General features: G+C 39.7%; 1 protein-coding gene across 6 annotated transcripts in view; it reads right to left on the bottom strand.

Moving 5' to 3' along the window:
* CACNB4 (calcium voltage-gated channel auxiliary subunit beta 4) overlaps positions 1-16225 on the bottom strand; it is a 178845-nt gene that overhangs the window by 14025 nt on the left and 148595 nt on the right. For all 6 annotated transcript variants that reach the window (XM_067549439.1, XM_067549444.1, XM_067549443.1 and 3 more), the window contains 3 exons: positions 9442-9551; positions 7143-7294; positions 5008-5103 (listed from right to left, as the gene is read on the bottom strand). In XM_067549439.1, coding sequence (XP_067405540.1) covers positions 5008-5103; positions 7143-7294; positions 9442-9551 — 358 coding nt within the window. The remainder of the gene's footprint in view (positions 1-5007; positions 5104-7142; positions 7295-9441; positions 9552-16225) is intronic.

Here is a 16225-nt window from a genome sequence, read left to right as displayed (position 1 = left end):
AAGAGGAACACCCTGAATAAATGAGCACGTGTGAAATATGCACAGACTGCTCTTTGCAAACAGAGGAATAAACACTTTTTCCAATGTGAAAAATATGCTGGTGAACAGTATAGATCGTGTTGTACATGCAAGCAGCAAGGACAGCCCTGTGTGAAGACCATGGACCAAATTCAGATGCAGTGTGAGCAGGTGTGACTCCATTTAACTCCAGTCTGAATCAAGCCTGATATATACTAGTAGTAACCAAAAATACATAACTTGTATAATGTATTATTTTAGTTAATGTGTTCTGAACGATATCCATAGAAATATCCTTTACTTTCCTTCATCGTGACAACATGATTCAATGGAAAATTACTCATGAGACAGAAACATAATATAGTGGACTCCCCAATATAAATTTGAGATGGCTTGAACAACTTTCAGTGCTCTCAGACTGGAACACAAGCAGCATGACAGAGGAGTGAACACTAGATTCTACTGTTACAGTAATCAGAGATGCTTATAGTAGGTCATTGCCTTGAAAAGGAAGGATTGGGACAGAGTAGATTCTTTGCTCTCAGATGATCATCACCTATCCTTTTACACAGAAAATTCCCAGCCTGTGTTGTGGATGTTTCTAACATAGCATGGGACAGAAGCCCCCCTTCCTAGGAAGAATGGGACAGTTTATGGCAATACATGCTGTTCTCCAACTCAGTGCTGTTAAGGAATTACATGTCCACACTTGTATGGTCTCTCTCTTTCTAGCCTGAATGGCAGTTCTATAACTAAGAACAAGAAAAAAATGTTTATATGCAGGGGGCACTGCTTGTACAAGGTGGGTTAAATCAGGAGCCTCCCTGTGTAGGAACACTAGACTGGGGACATAATGCAGGGAGTGGTGCCCTGCCTCCAGCATACCTACACACAGGGCAGGCACAATCTATCTCCTTGTGCTGGGGAAGGCGGCTGTTTTATGCTGCAGGCAATGCTGAGTGGCCCCAGAAGGGGTGTTATTCAGCAGGGTAAGGAAGGGCAATGCCTCAAATCTTCACGTGCTAGGATGACTGTGCTTGGGGAGTGCTTGCTACAATTTTTTTAAGCTGTGGAAAGATCTGCTATGCACCAGTGTTCCACACAGCATTCGAGGCATTTTGCCTTTCATAACAGGCTCCCTGTTTGCTCCCATAAAATGTGCTGACAATGCTTATAATTTCAGTGAGAGCCTTCAATATTTGATGTTTGCATTTTCTTAAAGCCCAGAATTCCCAGAATTATGTAATTAAGGGAAAATCTCAGCTTTCATATACAAATAAACAAAATAGAAGGAATTTTCTGGCCCTCACCAGCTGCAGAGAAAAGCTTAAAAATGTGAACTCTCAAAAACAAGAGGGGCAAATGCAAATGAGCTGATATCTTTTTAAAAGAAAATAAATCTCATGATTTTAAGCCAATTTCATGATTTTTCAGGGCCTAATTCATGACTTCGAAATGCTTGAGCTGGCAATATTGTAACTATAGAGTTTGATTATCTGCAATTATTTGTTCCACACCATTTTGGCATTTTTAATGAGAGCTCAGAGAGTAAAGACTTAGTCTGTGTGGGGGAGGAAGTGGTCCTTTATTTCAGGTTAGCAGGCTTGCTGTTGCCGTGCAAGGAACTTGCTGTAGGAAATCATTCATCCTCTCTTCGCTGCCATGCTCCAAAATCCAGTGAAAGGAGGCATCCTGACTCCCAGCAGTTAGAGGACAAAGAGAAGGGCACAAGTTCCAGCAGGCAGGAGGAGAAGAAAGCAACAACAGCAGATGAAAAGCTGCCACCTGTGATGCAGTGACCCTACTGTGCCCAGGCTCTACTAAGGGTATGTCTTCACTGCAAAGTGAAGGTGTGACTGCAGCACAAGCAGGAATAGCCCAGTTAGGTTTAATCTAGCTAGCAAGGATAAAAATAGTAGTGTAGACATGATGACTTGGGATTGAACTCAGGCTAGCTGCCTAAGTAAAAGCCTGCCAGGAACCCTGGATACTTATTTGGGTTGCTAGTGATGGTGTGTGCCATAACACCTTAATTACTACTGTTACCCATGCTAGCTAAATTAAAGCTAGCATGGCTATGTCTACCAATGGTGCAATCACACCTTCACTTGCAGTGAAGACATGGTCTAAGGCCTGGTCTACCCTTAAAACTTATGTTGACAGAACTGGTGTCTTCAGGAGTGTGAAAAACCAACATCCCTGAGCACCATAGCTATGCTGACCTAACTCTCAGCGTAGTTCAATGCGTTCATCAACCTAGCTACTGTTGCTTGGGGAGGTGGCGTTCCTACAGTGACAGAAAACCCCTTCTGTTGCTGTAGTCTGCGTCCACACTATGGTCTTACAGCAGCATAGCTACAACACGGTAGCTATGCCACTATAGCACCCATAGTGTAGACATGGCCTAAGGGGGATACAGTTGGGTGGGGACCCCCAGTCACAATGCCTGAAGAAGGGATTTGACCTGAAGAGACAGCCAGTGGGTAAGAGAACTGGTTCATGTTCATGGGGAAGAGGGAAAGGTGGTTTCTTCCCACGTACATACCTGAGCCTGTCCTTCCCACATTGGTGTTGGCCTGGGATCTACCATTCCCCCTGGCAGCTCTGGAATGTTTGCAGGGGGTAGGAGAACAGGTGCCTCTGGGTGTGTACAGAGGGAGTGGGAAGGAGGGTGGGGAGAGTGGGCCCATGCCACAGGTGCTACCACCAGAAGGAGGTTAGAAAGGAGATTAGTTTCTGCAACAAGGGGTGAAAGCCCAGGGATACTCCCAGTTCCCTTGTTAGGGCCAGTGGGGAAAGGAGAGGAGGAAGCAGATCCCCTACTGGGGAGGTCTGGGGGGACAGATCAAAGACCTAACTGACCCTCTCTTTAACAGACAGCTTGGCTTCAACATTTTTGCTGCTTTTGTTGTCAGCAATGATATCAGCTGCCTTCCACCTCCTCCTGTTTGAACTGGCTCACATGTGCTGGCGTGCTTTTTGAGACTCTCCTCTTCACTGACACTGAGTTTGGGAAACTACCCTACCTGTGGCCACTACAATGACAGAAGAGTTCTCTAGCCTATGAAGAAAGGTGTCTCTTTAAATCAAGTTAGGAACCTTGAGGTAGTTAACACCATTTGACCCACCACTTAACTAGATACAGTTTAAGGTCTTGTCTAGACTAGAATTTCAGGTGTAGTGTTAACACGTCACCTAACCTGTACAAACATGCTTTAAAGTCTAGTGTAAAGAAAGCATACTGCCTTACTGTGCTAAATGTGCTGAGTTGAAGCCTGGGGGGGAGCCTAGCACATGTTAAAGGCAGTGTGCCTTGTCTACACTAGACTTAAGACTTGCTACCATCATATCTTTGCATTTTAATCTAGACAAAGCCTAACTCTTTACAATCAGGTTATGGTCAACCCCTGCTAGTTAACGTGATTATAAGTGTGTTAAACTGCGGACAGTGTTAAACTGTGGACAAATAACAGTGTCCACACATGAACTTGCACCAAAATAACTAAATTGGTTTGAATTCACACCTTTTATTATTTCTGTGCAAATTTTCATGTACACCAGGACTCACTCAATTAAACAGACAAACAAAAAGAAACCCACACTTTCCCCCCAAGTCTGGACATAACCACAGAGTCAATTTCTCGACAATGGACTCAGAAACAGCCCTTGGATGTTTGGAAGCATCTCTTCTGTCTAACAAATTACTAGCTGGCATCCTGTCAGAAACAGTGGTTGCTTCTTCACCTTCCTGTACTGTTGGATGACACACTGACTTGTCCCATTAGCTCCTGAGACTTATAGGTCTCCCATCATTCTCTATTCTTGGAATAGAGAGATCCTTACTCAGCTTCCTGCTTGGTAGCTGGAAGCCTTACAGCAGCACACAATTCCCTCTAACTTTTACAGTAAATTATTGCTTAGTCCACCCCAAACCCCTGCTAACATTAAATGACAGCAGACTCAGATTAAACCTCAAACACATTCAAAAATCATCAGTTCTATTGACTGAAACATAAAAGCCACTCAGACTGGGGTCAGCTCCCTAAGGGCATTTATAATTGAAGTCAAATGGTCCTTGCATAAGTGTTATCTGGACATCCAGGACAAGGTAACTACTTTCCAGATCCAAAGGCTCAAACATGTTCCCATTTCAAGATCCTACTTTTGATAAAAAGAATATCTAGAAATGTAGTATATGCAAAATAGAACTTCCTAGAACTTGGGAAGAGCAGAGAGGATTCTATTATTTGAAGTCCATTATAGTCTCACTCTATAAATCTCATTTTTCCATGCAGCTTTTTGCAATGGATGCTCTAGAAAACCCTAAGATAGATTTCCCAATGAGACACTATGATGTGGCGCGGACTGTTGTGTCTTACCAAGCTCATTCTCATGGGGCTGTCATATAGGCAAATTTCCATCTGTGTGCATTTAAACAAAAAGGTTTGTTCTGCAACAAAACCTGGGCCTGAGTTTCAAACATCTAAACAATTTTAGGGGCTTCCCCTCCCCCCCCGCCCACACACACACCTCTCCCCCCTCAGAGAAAACTACTTAATCCCGCACCAGCTGACCTAAACAACTGGGGCAGCTTGCAGGCCTGCTACTTGCAGGACTCCGCATCAATTAAAACAGTTAATCACGACCCTGACAAGGTGGCTTGCAATAATTGGAAAGCTCCATTGGGCCACTTAGAATGTCTCAACCGACGATCTTTTGAGATCTTTCCTTGCTGAAATGCCAGAAACTCAATTTTGAGATGCAGATTATTTTGGGGCCCCAGACCGGCTACTTCTTTGAGTATAAAAAATGACTGAACAGCATTAGGTTTTTTCTTAGCAATAAAGCTGATCTAGGATTGGAGGGCTTTCAGTGTTACCATAAAATCACCTGACAACATCTGAATTCAATTATAATCAAGAATAAACACAATAGAAATGCACAAAACTCCAACTGTCACCAAAGCTTGATCATTTTTTCTGTACTTACTGGTGGACATTGTGCAAGTTTATCAGCTGCCACCAACTGAACATTTAAGTGTTTACTTTGTGACTTTCCTCTGGATTTAATCAGTCGCTGCAAAACCTGATAGAGGAAAAGATGAAAACATGCATATAAGAGTCACTCATGCCCAGACACAAGAGATCCCAATACCAATGACAAGATTAACCAAGTTAATAAACTCTTATTTGTATTACATTTAATATAATGGACCAAATTTTGCCCTCAAACATAGACACAAATGTTTCAATTAACTTCACTGGGATTTGTGCACGTTAATCTCAGCACAGGATTCAACTCAGAGCATGTGTTTCAAATGCAGTTTAAACTGTGATTTTGCTTTGTTCTGGTTCTAAGCACTAGGTTATTGTCAACAAATACATTTCTGTTTTCCAATGGCCCCTGAAAATTATGGAAATGCACCAGTTTGATTATAGCATCACAGAAATAGTATATTATGCTGTGCAACAGTGGCATTATGGCGACAATCTACTCTGAAGTATATTTTGAGAGAGGAGGTTTCATAACACCCACAGTTCATATTATCTCATTATTTTTTCCTGCAGTATGCTCATTAATAGAATTTAGGGGGCGGGAGAAATTAGGAATTCTAAATTATTTATCTGTAAACTATAAAATAAAATTATAGTATCAAACACGCTGCTCACAAGCCTTTGGGTGAAAGGATACAAAAAGAAAAGTGTACCCTTAATGCTTGTGCTCTAGATCCTCCCCCACTCACCTGCCGTGCTGTCTTCCAGTTAATATTCCATTTGACTCAATAGAATGGGTGTAGCTTGTACACCCAGCACCACAGCAGGAAAATTCAAAGCAGACAGTAGAGAATATGCAAATTATGTATACGGAGTTTACATTAAGAACTTTATATTATTTTAAGTGCATTAAGGGGTGCTGTTACAACTTAAATTATACTGTTTCCTTCCAGAATGTGGGCCAGATCTCCAGGTGACATAAATCACCATAGCTCTATTTGCACCATGTTAGGGTTTGGCCTTATAGTTTTAGAAAAAATGTTTGTTTTCCGGAAAAATGAGTGAAGGAGCTGAAAGAAGTTATTCACCCTAAAGTCTATGGTACTGAAGTATAATGCTAGATAACAGTATATAACAGTTAACTGCCAGTAGTTAATGTAACAACAAACGAATTGTACAAGAACACATGCACTCAGGTATTGACTGCTAAACCATTAGGAAACTATCTGTCCTCCATTATAGGGCTACAGCCTTGGCTGTATTAAAACTTACAGAAATGTCACTAAAATTGTTTAAATGCAAAATGGTGCAAACCCCTGCGTGGACACTCTTAAATCAATGTCCTCCATGTTTATATTGTTTTAGCTTAATTTAGCTAGTAACCAAATTAAGCTAAAATCAATATAAGCCAGGTTTAAATTGATTTAGAAAAACACACCTTCAGTTAAATTGGTGCACTAATACAGACAAGGCCTGATTGTGCAAAGGTTATTAGGTACCTTAAAGCAGCACTTGAAAAAAAATCACTTTTGTGCTCTACATGCAAAGCCCAGAGGACATCCCAAAAACCACAACGGGCACTAACTAGTATCCTGATTGGTATATAAAAAGGACTGATCTAACCTCTCACCTCTAGAGGTGGCCCTCCAGGGGACAGTTAAGGCACATAGGTGTGATGGGGAGAGATGGTACCTGTTCTGAAAATAAATGCAGGGCTTAAATCAACAGGGCTGTGAATCCAGCACCTTTCATGAACATTAAACTCACTACAATTGTAACTGAAAATAAGTATCTGTTTTCAAGGTAAATAGTTGCATGAGGATTTTAAACACAGAAGGATTCCTCTCATAGGGGGAAAATGAGAAAAAAAATAAAACAGGAACCATATGAAGCGGTTGTTAGTCAGGTCATTTAATGCACTACTAAAAAGGGTTCAGATATTACAGTGATGGGGACTGTATAAGAACCTATGTAGAATAGAATGGTTTTCTTCTGATATGAGCACAAAGTTCTCACTGGTGTCAACATGTGCATTCTGAGGTGGAAAGAGAAAACACCCTATCTCAGAGGACAATGAGCATGTAACATTTTAAAAGTAAATGCATATATTTTAAAGGTGAACATAATTACCTTTGGAGAGGACACTTTAACATGGACTATAATTGGTGCTAAAGATGTTTTAATAAGTTGTGCTGGATGATTGATAGTATCTGCATCTAGAACAACCAACTGCAAGGATCTTGCCAACTCAAAGATTCTTTCAATTTCACTCTGCACTTCAGCTAAACAAGAAAAACAAACAGGTCATAACTGCCCTACCCCAATACTGTTTAGAAAAAAAAAAATCACACATGCCACTGGTTTTGGTGTACAGTATACATACAATATATGGACTTCATGTATAAATAAAGATTTGTCATTTACACGGGAGACTAGAACAGGTGATACAAGTACAGAGCATACATTTTGAGACTGTTTTTAAAAATGCTACTTTGGTCCCCACATAGGCTAATGGTAATGGGCCTCATAAATGCTCATTGCTGTTGGAAATGTAACTGCCTTGGTGCTACATTAGCTCATGTGTTTTAGGAGTGTCTCTATATCAAGAATTTCTGGTCTGAGGTGTGTCAAAGGACCAACTAAATATTGGGTGCTAAATTGGAACTCTCCCCCTTCAGTTTCATTCTTGGATATATTCCCAATATCTGGAGATTACTTGATAACAAGGCAACACGGTTCCAACAGGCAGCTTTGGTGGTTAAAAAATTAATCCTGCAAAAATGGAAAAGTCGATTCCCACGAAATATTGATGCCTGGCTCAGTGATATGGCTGACTTTGCAGCTAATGAACGACTGGCATTCTGCAGAAAGGGAATACCCGAAAAATTTGAAGCAATTTGAGCTGATTTTTTAGAGGTCAATGATTAATGTAGACCCTGAAGAGAGATCTGTTACTATCCTTCCCTTCATTTTATACTAACCCTCCTTATTTACTTTTGTACTATGATGAATCTGGTATTTTGGAGTATTTGTTGTATTTGGAAAAATTAAATAAAAGTTTATTAATGAAAAATGCTACTTTGTAGTCAATCTATTCTATCCTGAAAATACACATTTGCTGTTTTGATTTATAAAGTCAATTTAGGCATATGCACAAAATTAAATATATGTATGCTACCAGCAAATTAACACTCGGTGGGCTTTTCAAAAGTTGTTAAGTCCCTTAGGAGTCACACAGGACTTTATTTATTTATTTTAGAAACAGGTAATATTAATTTGATCTTTTCCAGAAATCTTTTGTTTCTGAGCAAAGAAAGGATTCTAACTTTGATCTGTGCACAAAACATCCATTGATTTTAACTGGAGTTCTACCTGAAGAACAGCAGTAGCATATAACCCCGTATTTCTATAGCCAAGCAGAAAATTGCTGTTTATGTTAAATACTGACAGAGTGTTAACCAAAGAGGCACAAATAGCAATGTTTACAGGTGGGCCATTTTTGTAAGAGTTATGCATTTTTATGTAAAGGAAAGGAACAAACACATTCCCATGTAAATGACACCTCAGATTCATTGCCTGACCCCTCTCAGTTCTTCAACTTTTAAACTGACACAGTCAACAAAAATTAAAGCCTGTAAATTATACAGAAAAGAGTTATGTGCCAACAGGTCACGCGTTTCCTCTGCCTAACTGCTACTTCAATAATCTATAAAGCACAAGGTTACTTTAGGTGTCCACAGACAGACACTTTAAATCAGTTAGAGGAAATATGGTTTCCCCACTAACCTGGTTACATGACCAAACTGATTATTTCTAAACATTTCACAATTGTTTTCTTAGTGATTTAAAATACAAAATCAGTCACTCAGAATGAAGCAAACATTAATGTACAAGGCCCAGAAAAGGTTCTAAGTATGCATTACTTATGTTTCACTTAGGCACTTAACATAAAACTTCTGTAATGCACGGAGCTTTGTCCAGCCAGTCCAGACTGGGGTGAATTTTATCCCCATGAATCTTTTTCTCCCACCAGCACATGTGAAATTTGGATTTACCCATTTAAATCTCGGTGCTTCAATAGGGGAACTGATCATTGGAGTTAAGTTCAGATACAGTTTATGAGCCTTATCCAAAGTGTCAATAGAAAGACTCTTCTTACTGACTTTCATGGGCAATCAATAAGGCTTAGGTGAATAAGATTTATACTGGTGCTGAAAAGTTCTGGTGAACTGCTAAAAAGGCCTTTCATCTGGAAATCCCACAGGCTTTATGGGATGCCATGAAGTTGCAATCCAGCTCCTGCTAGAACCTGCTTGTTTCCAGTGGCTGATGTTACAGGCATTTCACAGTTATAATGGAAGGGCTCATGACATTTTAAAACCTCCAGGATGTAACTATGTGCAGTGCAATACATGTGCTAACATCTTACCTAAACTGGATCTGGTATTCGACCGTTCAATTATTGCCCTCTTGCTTGGATTATTTAGGACAGACCTCTTAGCAAGAGAAATGTCGGCTGTCACTCTAGTTATTGATATCCTATGAATAAGAACACAGGAAAGAAAAAAAATTGCAGTCACATTTTTACTGTACTGTATGTGATTTATGACTACTTTGTGTTGTAGAGTGTGAACATAGGATAGCACCAGTCAGATGTGTTTTATAGTTGAATTATATCATCATTAAAGTAAGAGAGACAGAAATAAAGAAGCTCTCCCTGCAAGTAAAACTCACAATACTCGAGCACTAAAAAAACCCACACAAATGTGCAATGCTTTTGGTTTGTCTGCTTCACTTTTAACTGACATTATATATGTGTGCAAACATATAATTTCTGATATTACACTCACTACTAAATATATTTCTCTCTCTCTCTGTATGTAGCCATCTATCTACCTATACACAGACACTAACACAAACGCCTCCCTGTGCTAATGAGGTGTGAGATCAGAAATAATTTCACAAAGCTAAAGTGGATCTCAGGCCAAGTGGAACAACAGAGCCATAGTAATAATAGTAATAAATAAATAAATAAATAAATAATAACACTTCATCTTCAAAGCATTTTATAAACATTAATCAATCTTCAAACATCCCTCTGAGGTAAGTAAAGAATCTAATTCCCAATTTATAGTTTGGGAAATGGAGACAGAGAGATTCTAACTATGCCTCACAGTCATTAATGGATTTAGTCTCACAGCCCCTTCTGAGGTAGGTGATTGTTGCCACTTTACAGACAGGGAACTGAGGCACAGGGTTAGGTTACTTGCCCAAGATCACAAAGGAGAGTCTGTGACTGAGCTAGTTATTAAAAAGAGATCTTCAGAATCCCAGTCCAGCGACCTATCTCCTACACCACGCAGCCTACATTCCTAAAGCAGGCTAATTAAGTACCTTGGCCAAGGCAGCAAAGAAAGTCCATATCAGAGGCAAAGTTAGAAGACAGGTTTCAAAGCTAGGAAATTCTAATCACCTCTCTCTGTCACGCTCATGCATACATGCACCAAGCTGGATTATATGAGGTAGGTCACCACAAAGAACACGCGTCACATTACAGGCCAGAGGGTGGCATTCAGTCACACACCTGAGCTGGGAATAGCACGGAGGGATCATTTTGGGGGTGGGAGGGTGTGGAGAGGTGTTCCAGGGAGCACAGTTCTTCTCAGAACTCCGAGTAGCATGGGGGGTGTGCACTGTGGCTGCCCAGCTCTGTAAACTGGTGTAGAATGGGAGAGGCTGATGGGGCTCCTTCCCTGATACATGAATGCAGTGACTGCAACTGTTCCTAATCTTTTAGTGGGTTGACAAAAGACCAGTGTGATGGGGCTTAACCCCCATCACCTGCAAAGAAAAGGAAAGAACTCCAATTAGTTACGCTCCACACATGGAGGAGATGCCTCCTGGCCAGAGGAGGCAAAGCTAGGCCTTATAAGTAGACTGAGGGAGCTCAGCTGGAGAGAGACTGGTCTCTCTGGTGGAAGGAAGCCAAGTGATGGGGTTTAAACAGACAGGTAACAACAGAAGAAGAACACTACAGGAGCAGGTTATGGAGAGCCTTGAGGTAGAGCCAACAAGGGGACTACACTGAAGCCTGATAGGTCGGAAGAGCTATTACTCTGAAGATTTGTTTGGCCTTTTATTAGCACTTGTTTGTGCTACCCTGGAAGGGGTTTGAAATTACTTTTCAGTTTAGAATTTCCTTCAAATATTTTAAAACGTTAAAAAATGCTGGAAATCAAAAGGAAACATTTTTGTTTAGGGTCAAATTAAACATCTTGTTCAACTAGAAATAGATTTTCTTAATTTTTCAATTTGCCAACATTTTTTCAAAATTTAGTTTTTGATTCACACCAAAACCATTTTTATTTTTCTGAATTGCCAATGAACCCAAAACAAGCTATTATTCACAGAGCTCTAGAGTAGAGTCAGGCCTGGTCTACACAAAACTGATTAACTAAATTGCTTTAGAAACCAATGCAGTTAGATTAGTAGAAACCCCGTTTGGACACACTTATTTTGGTTTCGGAGTGCCTAATATCAACTAAACTTAAATAATTCCTCAGAGATTTAGCAGTTTCACTGTTTCCTCTGTATCATTTAGGAGAGATTTTCACAAAGCACTTATGGGATTTAGGAGAATAAGTCCCATTGAAAGTCTTATGGAAATTTCCTCCTTCCATGCCCATTCCCCCTTGTTGTGTGTATGGGTTTATCACACAGTAACAATAGAGAGAAAAATGTTTTTAAAATTATGAAAATATGGTTCCAAATCCATAAAAACTGGTGGGGGGCTGAGAGGCATTTAACTTATTTAACTTATTTTTCAAAAACTGATTAGATTTCAAATTGATTATGTCTCTAAGATTTTAGGCTGTTAGCTCGCTTTTCCTTTCTGTGGATGAAATTCATACCTCTGTCTGATCTACCCTGCTAAGAGCTAACAGGAATGGGACATTTTGTAAACATGACCATGACAAAGACTCCTATTGTAGATAGACCATCTCTCTCTCTCTCTCTGCATGGGTCAAACACATTTCAATGAAAGGGTGCAAGACAGTACCTCAGACTAGATTTTACAACCAAAGGGGGGACCTATAAGGATTATTTACTTTTTTCTTCTTTTATGTAAATAGACTTTTTGTGGCTTCTGATACCCCTCAGTACTTCTCCCATATAATACAGAAATATACTTCATAAAAATATGCTTCATATTCATAGCAATCATATCCCAGCAACTTGACAGGACTTGTTACTTCCAATTGCAATGGTTTCCTATTGAAGACAATGACTTCCAGCTACCGTAGGCATATGCAAAGCTGAAGGACGTGTGCCAACAACTGGCAAGAGAACAGATGTCACTGCTCTGTACCTACACTTATTACAAATGTGCCCTTGGAACCCAAGCAATAAACTGAAGTGAAATAAAATTAATCAAACAGCTCAGGAGCAGGGGAGAGAGGCTACGGACGAGAATCATAAAGAACTCAGAGAAATGAGATATTAAACCGCAGGCTGCTGTGTAAAATGCTCAATCCACTAGGTTTTAAATCAAATATTAAATTTATGGGTTTTGCTAATGTCATCTGAGTTAGGCAAATTTAAAACTGGGGAAGGGTTAAACGTCTTACACAAGAACCTGCAGGTAAAGCTGTCATTCCTCTCAGCTATTCATGGGTTAGGGAGGAGTCTCAGTCACTTCTCTGCCTCCTATGAATACCTACCCCATCCCCACTCCGCAATCTAACTGGATAGTCTTATTTTACTGAACTTCTTATTTAATCCTGTGTATTAAGTGCATGTACACTGTGGGAAAAGGGGCACAGGGAGCTATCTTCTCCTTCAACATCATCCAAGTATAATGGCTGGGGCTTCAGTGTCCAGGACAGTAGTGTCTGCTGGGCCAGGGTTGAAGGCAGGAGTTGAGACTAGTTACCAAGCCAAGTGAGGAGATGAGTACCAAGGTCAAGCCAGGCCTGGGTGAAAGGCAGGAGTCAGGAGCAAGATGGGGTGAAAGACAAGGTAGCAAGCCAGAATCTATGCTGTTGCTCAGACTGCTCCTTGGGGTAACTTCTGGTTTAAACAGTTGGTGTGGACCGAACATAGGGCCCCAAGGTTCTGTTGCTCTGGCATCTTTGGGCAGTACTTGCTACTGTGCCTAATTCTCCCAGTAATTGTTGGGTGCTGCTTCAGCTGGCTCCCCAGTGGTGACAAGGAGGCAGTGGTCGCCCAGGACCTCACAACCCCAAATTTTAGACCCATGGATCCTTACACCATGAAAAAATAGGGCAGGACATGACCCAGTGCTCAACAGAACGCTAGACTGGGACCCAGCTAGTGCATCCAGAAGTGCTCTGTGACCCTAAGGATCAGCTGGCTTGAGGCCTCTAGAACCCTGGCTACTTATCTCCACAAGTACTAGGACAGAAACACTTTTTGGAGCAGCAGTAAGGAATACTGCAGGGCATTTAGGCTGTCACATATCATCGGGGCCCATATCAATACAGGCATGGATGGAGGGAATTAAACTAATAGCAAAAAGGGAGGATAAAAAGAGTGAAGATATGAGCACTCAATGCAAAATCAAGATGTTGAGAGCAATAATCAAGGAACCAAAGGACATGGAGAAGAAATTATTTAATTGCCTATTACCCAGGCTCCTAAGACTGGTGTATAAACAAAAGGAATTGGAACTGCTAATTTATGAACATAAATTCAATCTAGTTGGCATTACTGAAACCTGGTGGGATGATTCACACAAGTGGAATGTTAAAATCAATGGTTATAACCTATTTAGGAAGGATCAAGTAGGCAAAAGGGGAAAGGGAGTGGTACTCCATATAAAAATGGTTCCGAGTCACTAATAACTCAGAAAAAAATTATCTTGCATCCTTATGGATCAACATCCTAACAGATAAAGCACAAGATAGAGTATTAGTTGGGATCTGCTACTGAACACCAAATCACACTAGGGAACAGGATGCAGGATGACCGCCTTCTTAGGTACCTATCTACAATGTATAGGAAGAAAAACTGTGTGATCATGGTGGACATCAATTTGAGTGACATTTGCTGGAGGTTTCATGCTGCCAGTACTAAATCACCCTTAGAATTTTTAAACATAATAGATGACAGTTTTCTAACAAAAAAGTGTTGCATCCAACATGGGGAATTACTATTTTAGACCTTATTCTAACAAATAAAGAGGAAATTATCACAAAACTAAAAGTTAATGGTAGCTTTGGTACAAGTGATCATGACTTGATCACATTTATTATGTGCAAGCAGAATACAGTCCAGACCAGTAATATATATATACTTGGTGCTTTAATAGTTTCAGTTTCACAAAGCTGAAAACAATAGAGACAAATCAGGTGATAGGAAGAATTCAATAAGAAAAATGTGACTGATAATTGGGAATCATTTTAGTGCACCTTGCTAGATGCCCAAAAAGCCACAATCAAGGAAAAAGGCGGTGTTGGTTAAAAAACCAACCTGCTTTAGAGAGAAGTGAAGGCAGCTGTAAAAAATAAAAATATATATATAACAAACGGAAGAAAGGGGAAGTTAATAATGAATAAAAATCAGAAATTATTAATTGTAGAATATTGATAAGGGAAGCCAAGAGACACAAGGAGAAATCCATGGCCAGCACAGTTAAGGTCAGTAAGGAGGTTTTGGGGTTTTTTTTTTAAGTATATTAGGAACAAAAAGAATCCTAACAATAATACTGGTCTATGACTAGATGGAAATGGTAGAATCATCAATAATAATGCAAAAAGACAGGAGTATTCAATAAATATTTCTTTTATGTATTTGGGGAAAAACAGATTATATAATTTCATCATATGATGAAGATAACACTCTTCCCATTTCATTATTATATCTCTGGAGGATGTTAAAAAGAAGCAATAAGGTTAGACTTTTTTAGTCAGGAGGTCCAAATACCATGCATCCAAGAATTTTAAAAGAGCTAACTGAGGAGTTTGCTGTACCATTAATGCTGATTTTCAATAAGTTCCAGAAGACAGAAGAAAGCCAATGTCATGTCCATTTTTAAAAAGAGTAAACAGAATGACCTAAGTAATTACAGGCCTGTCATCCTGACATCAATCACAAGCAAGAAAATGGAGCGGCTGTTATAGGACTCAATTAATAAAGAACTAAAGGAGGATAATGTAATTAATGCAAATCAACCTAGGTTTATGGAAAATAGATTCTGTCAAACTAACCTGATTTTTTTTTTTTAATGAAATTACAAGTTTGGTTTATAAAGGTAATAGCGTTAAGGCACTTACTTCTATAAGGCATTTGACTTAGTACCACACAACATTTGATTGAAAAACTAAAACAATATAAAAATCAGGATGGCACACATTAAATTAAAAATTGGCTAAGTAACAGGTCACAAAATGTTATCGTGGGGTTCCGCAGGAACCAGCTGTTGGCCCTACACTATTTAACATCTTTATCTGGAAGATAACAAAATCATCACTGATAAAGTTTGAGATGACACAAAAATTGCAGGAGTGGGAAATAATGAAGAGGACATGTCATTGACTCAGAGTGATCTGGATCACTCAGTAAACTGGGCACAAACAACCAATATGTATTTTAACAGGATAAATGTAAACATGTACATCTAGGAACAAAGAATGTAGGTCACATTTACAGGACAGGGGAATTTATCCTGGGAAACACTGACCCTGAAAAAGACGTGAGGGTCATGGTGAACAATCAGCTGAACATGAGCTCCCAATGTGACCCTGTGGCCAAAAAAGCTAATGTGATCCTCATATGCATAAACAGGAGACTCTTGAGTAGGACTACAGAGGTTATTTTACCTCTGAATTTAGCACTGGTGTAACCACTACTGGAATACTGTGTCCAATTTTGGTTATATAAATTAGAGACAGTTCAGAGAAGATCCTCGAGAATGATTAAAGGATTAAAAAACATGTCAAAGTGATAGACCCAAGGAACACAATCTATTTAGCTTAACAAAGAGAAGGTTAAGGGGTGACTTGATCACAATCTTTAAGCATCTACGCAGGGAACAAATATTTAACAATGGGCTCTTGCATCTAGCAGAGAAAGGTCCAATGGCTGGAAGCTGAAACTAGACAAATTCAGACTGTAAATAAGGTGTACATTTTTAATAGTGGGAATAATGGACCATTGGAACAATTTACCAATGGTTGTGATGGAGTCTCCAT

The sequence above is a fragment of the Emydura macquarii genome, unplaced genomic scaffold, assembly GCF_026122565.2.
Source record: "Emydura macquarii macquarii isolate MOO-44397 ecotype Brisbane River unplaced genomic scaffold, CSIRO-AGI_Emac_v2 contig_1253, whole genome shotgun sequence".
Classification (NCBI taxonomy): domain Eukaryota; kingdom Metazoa; phylum Chordata; order Testudines; family Chelidae; genus Emydura; species Emydura macquarii.
This window is presented reverse-complemented; position numbering and strand designations above follow the sequence as displayed.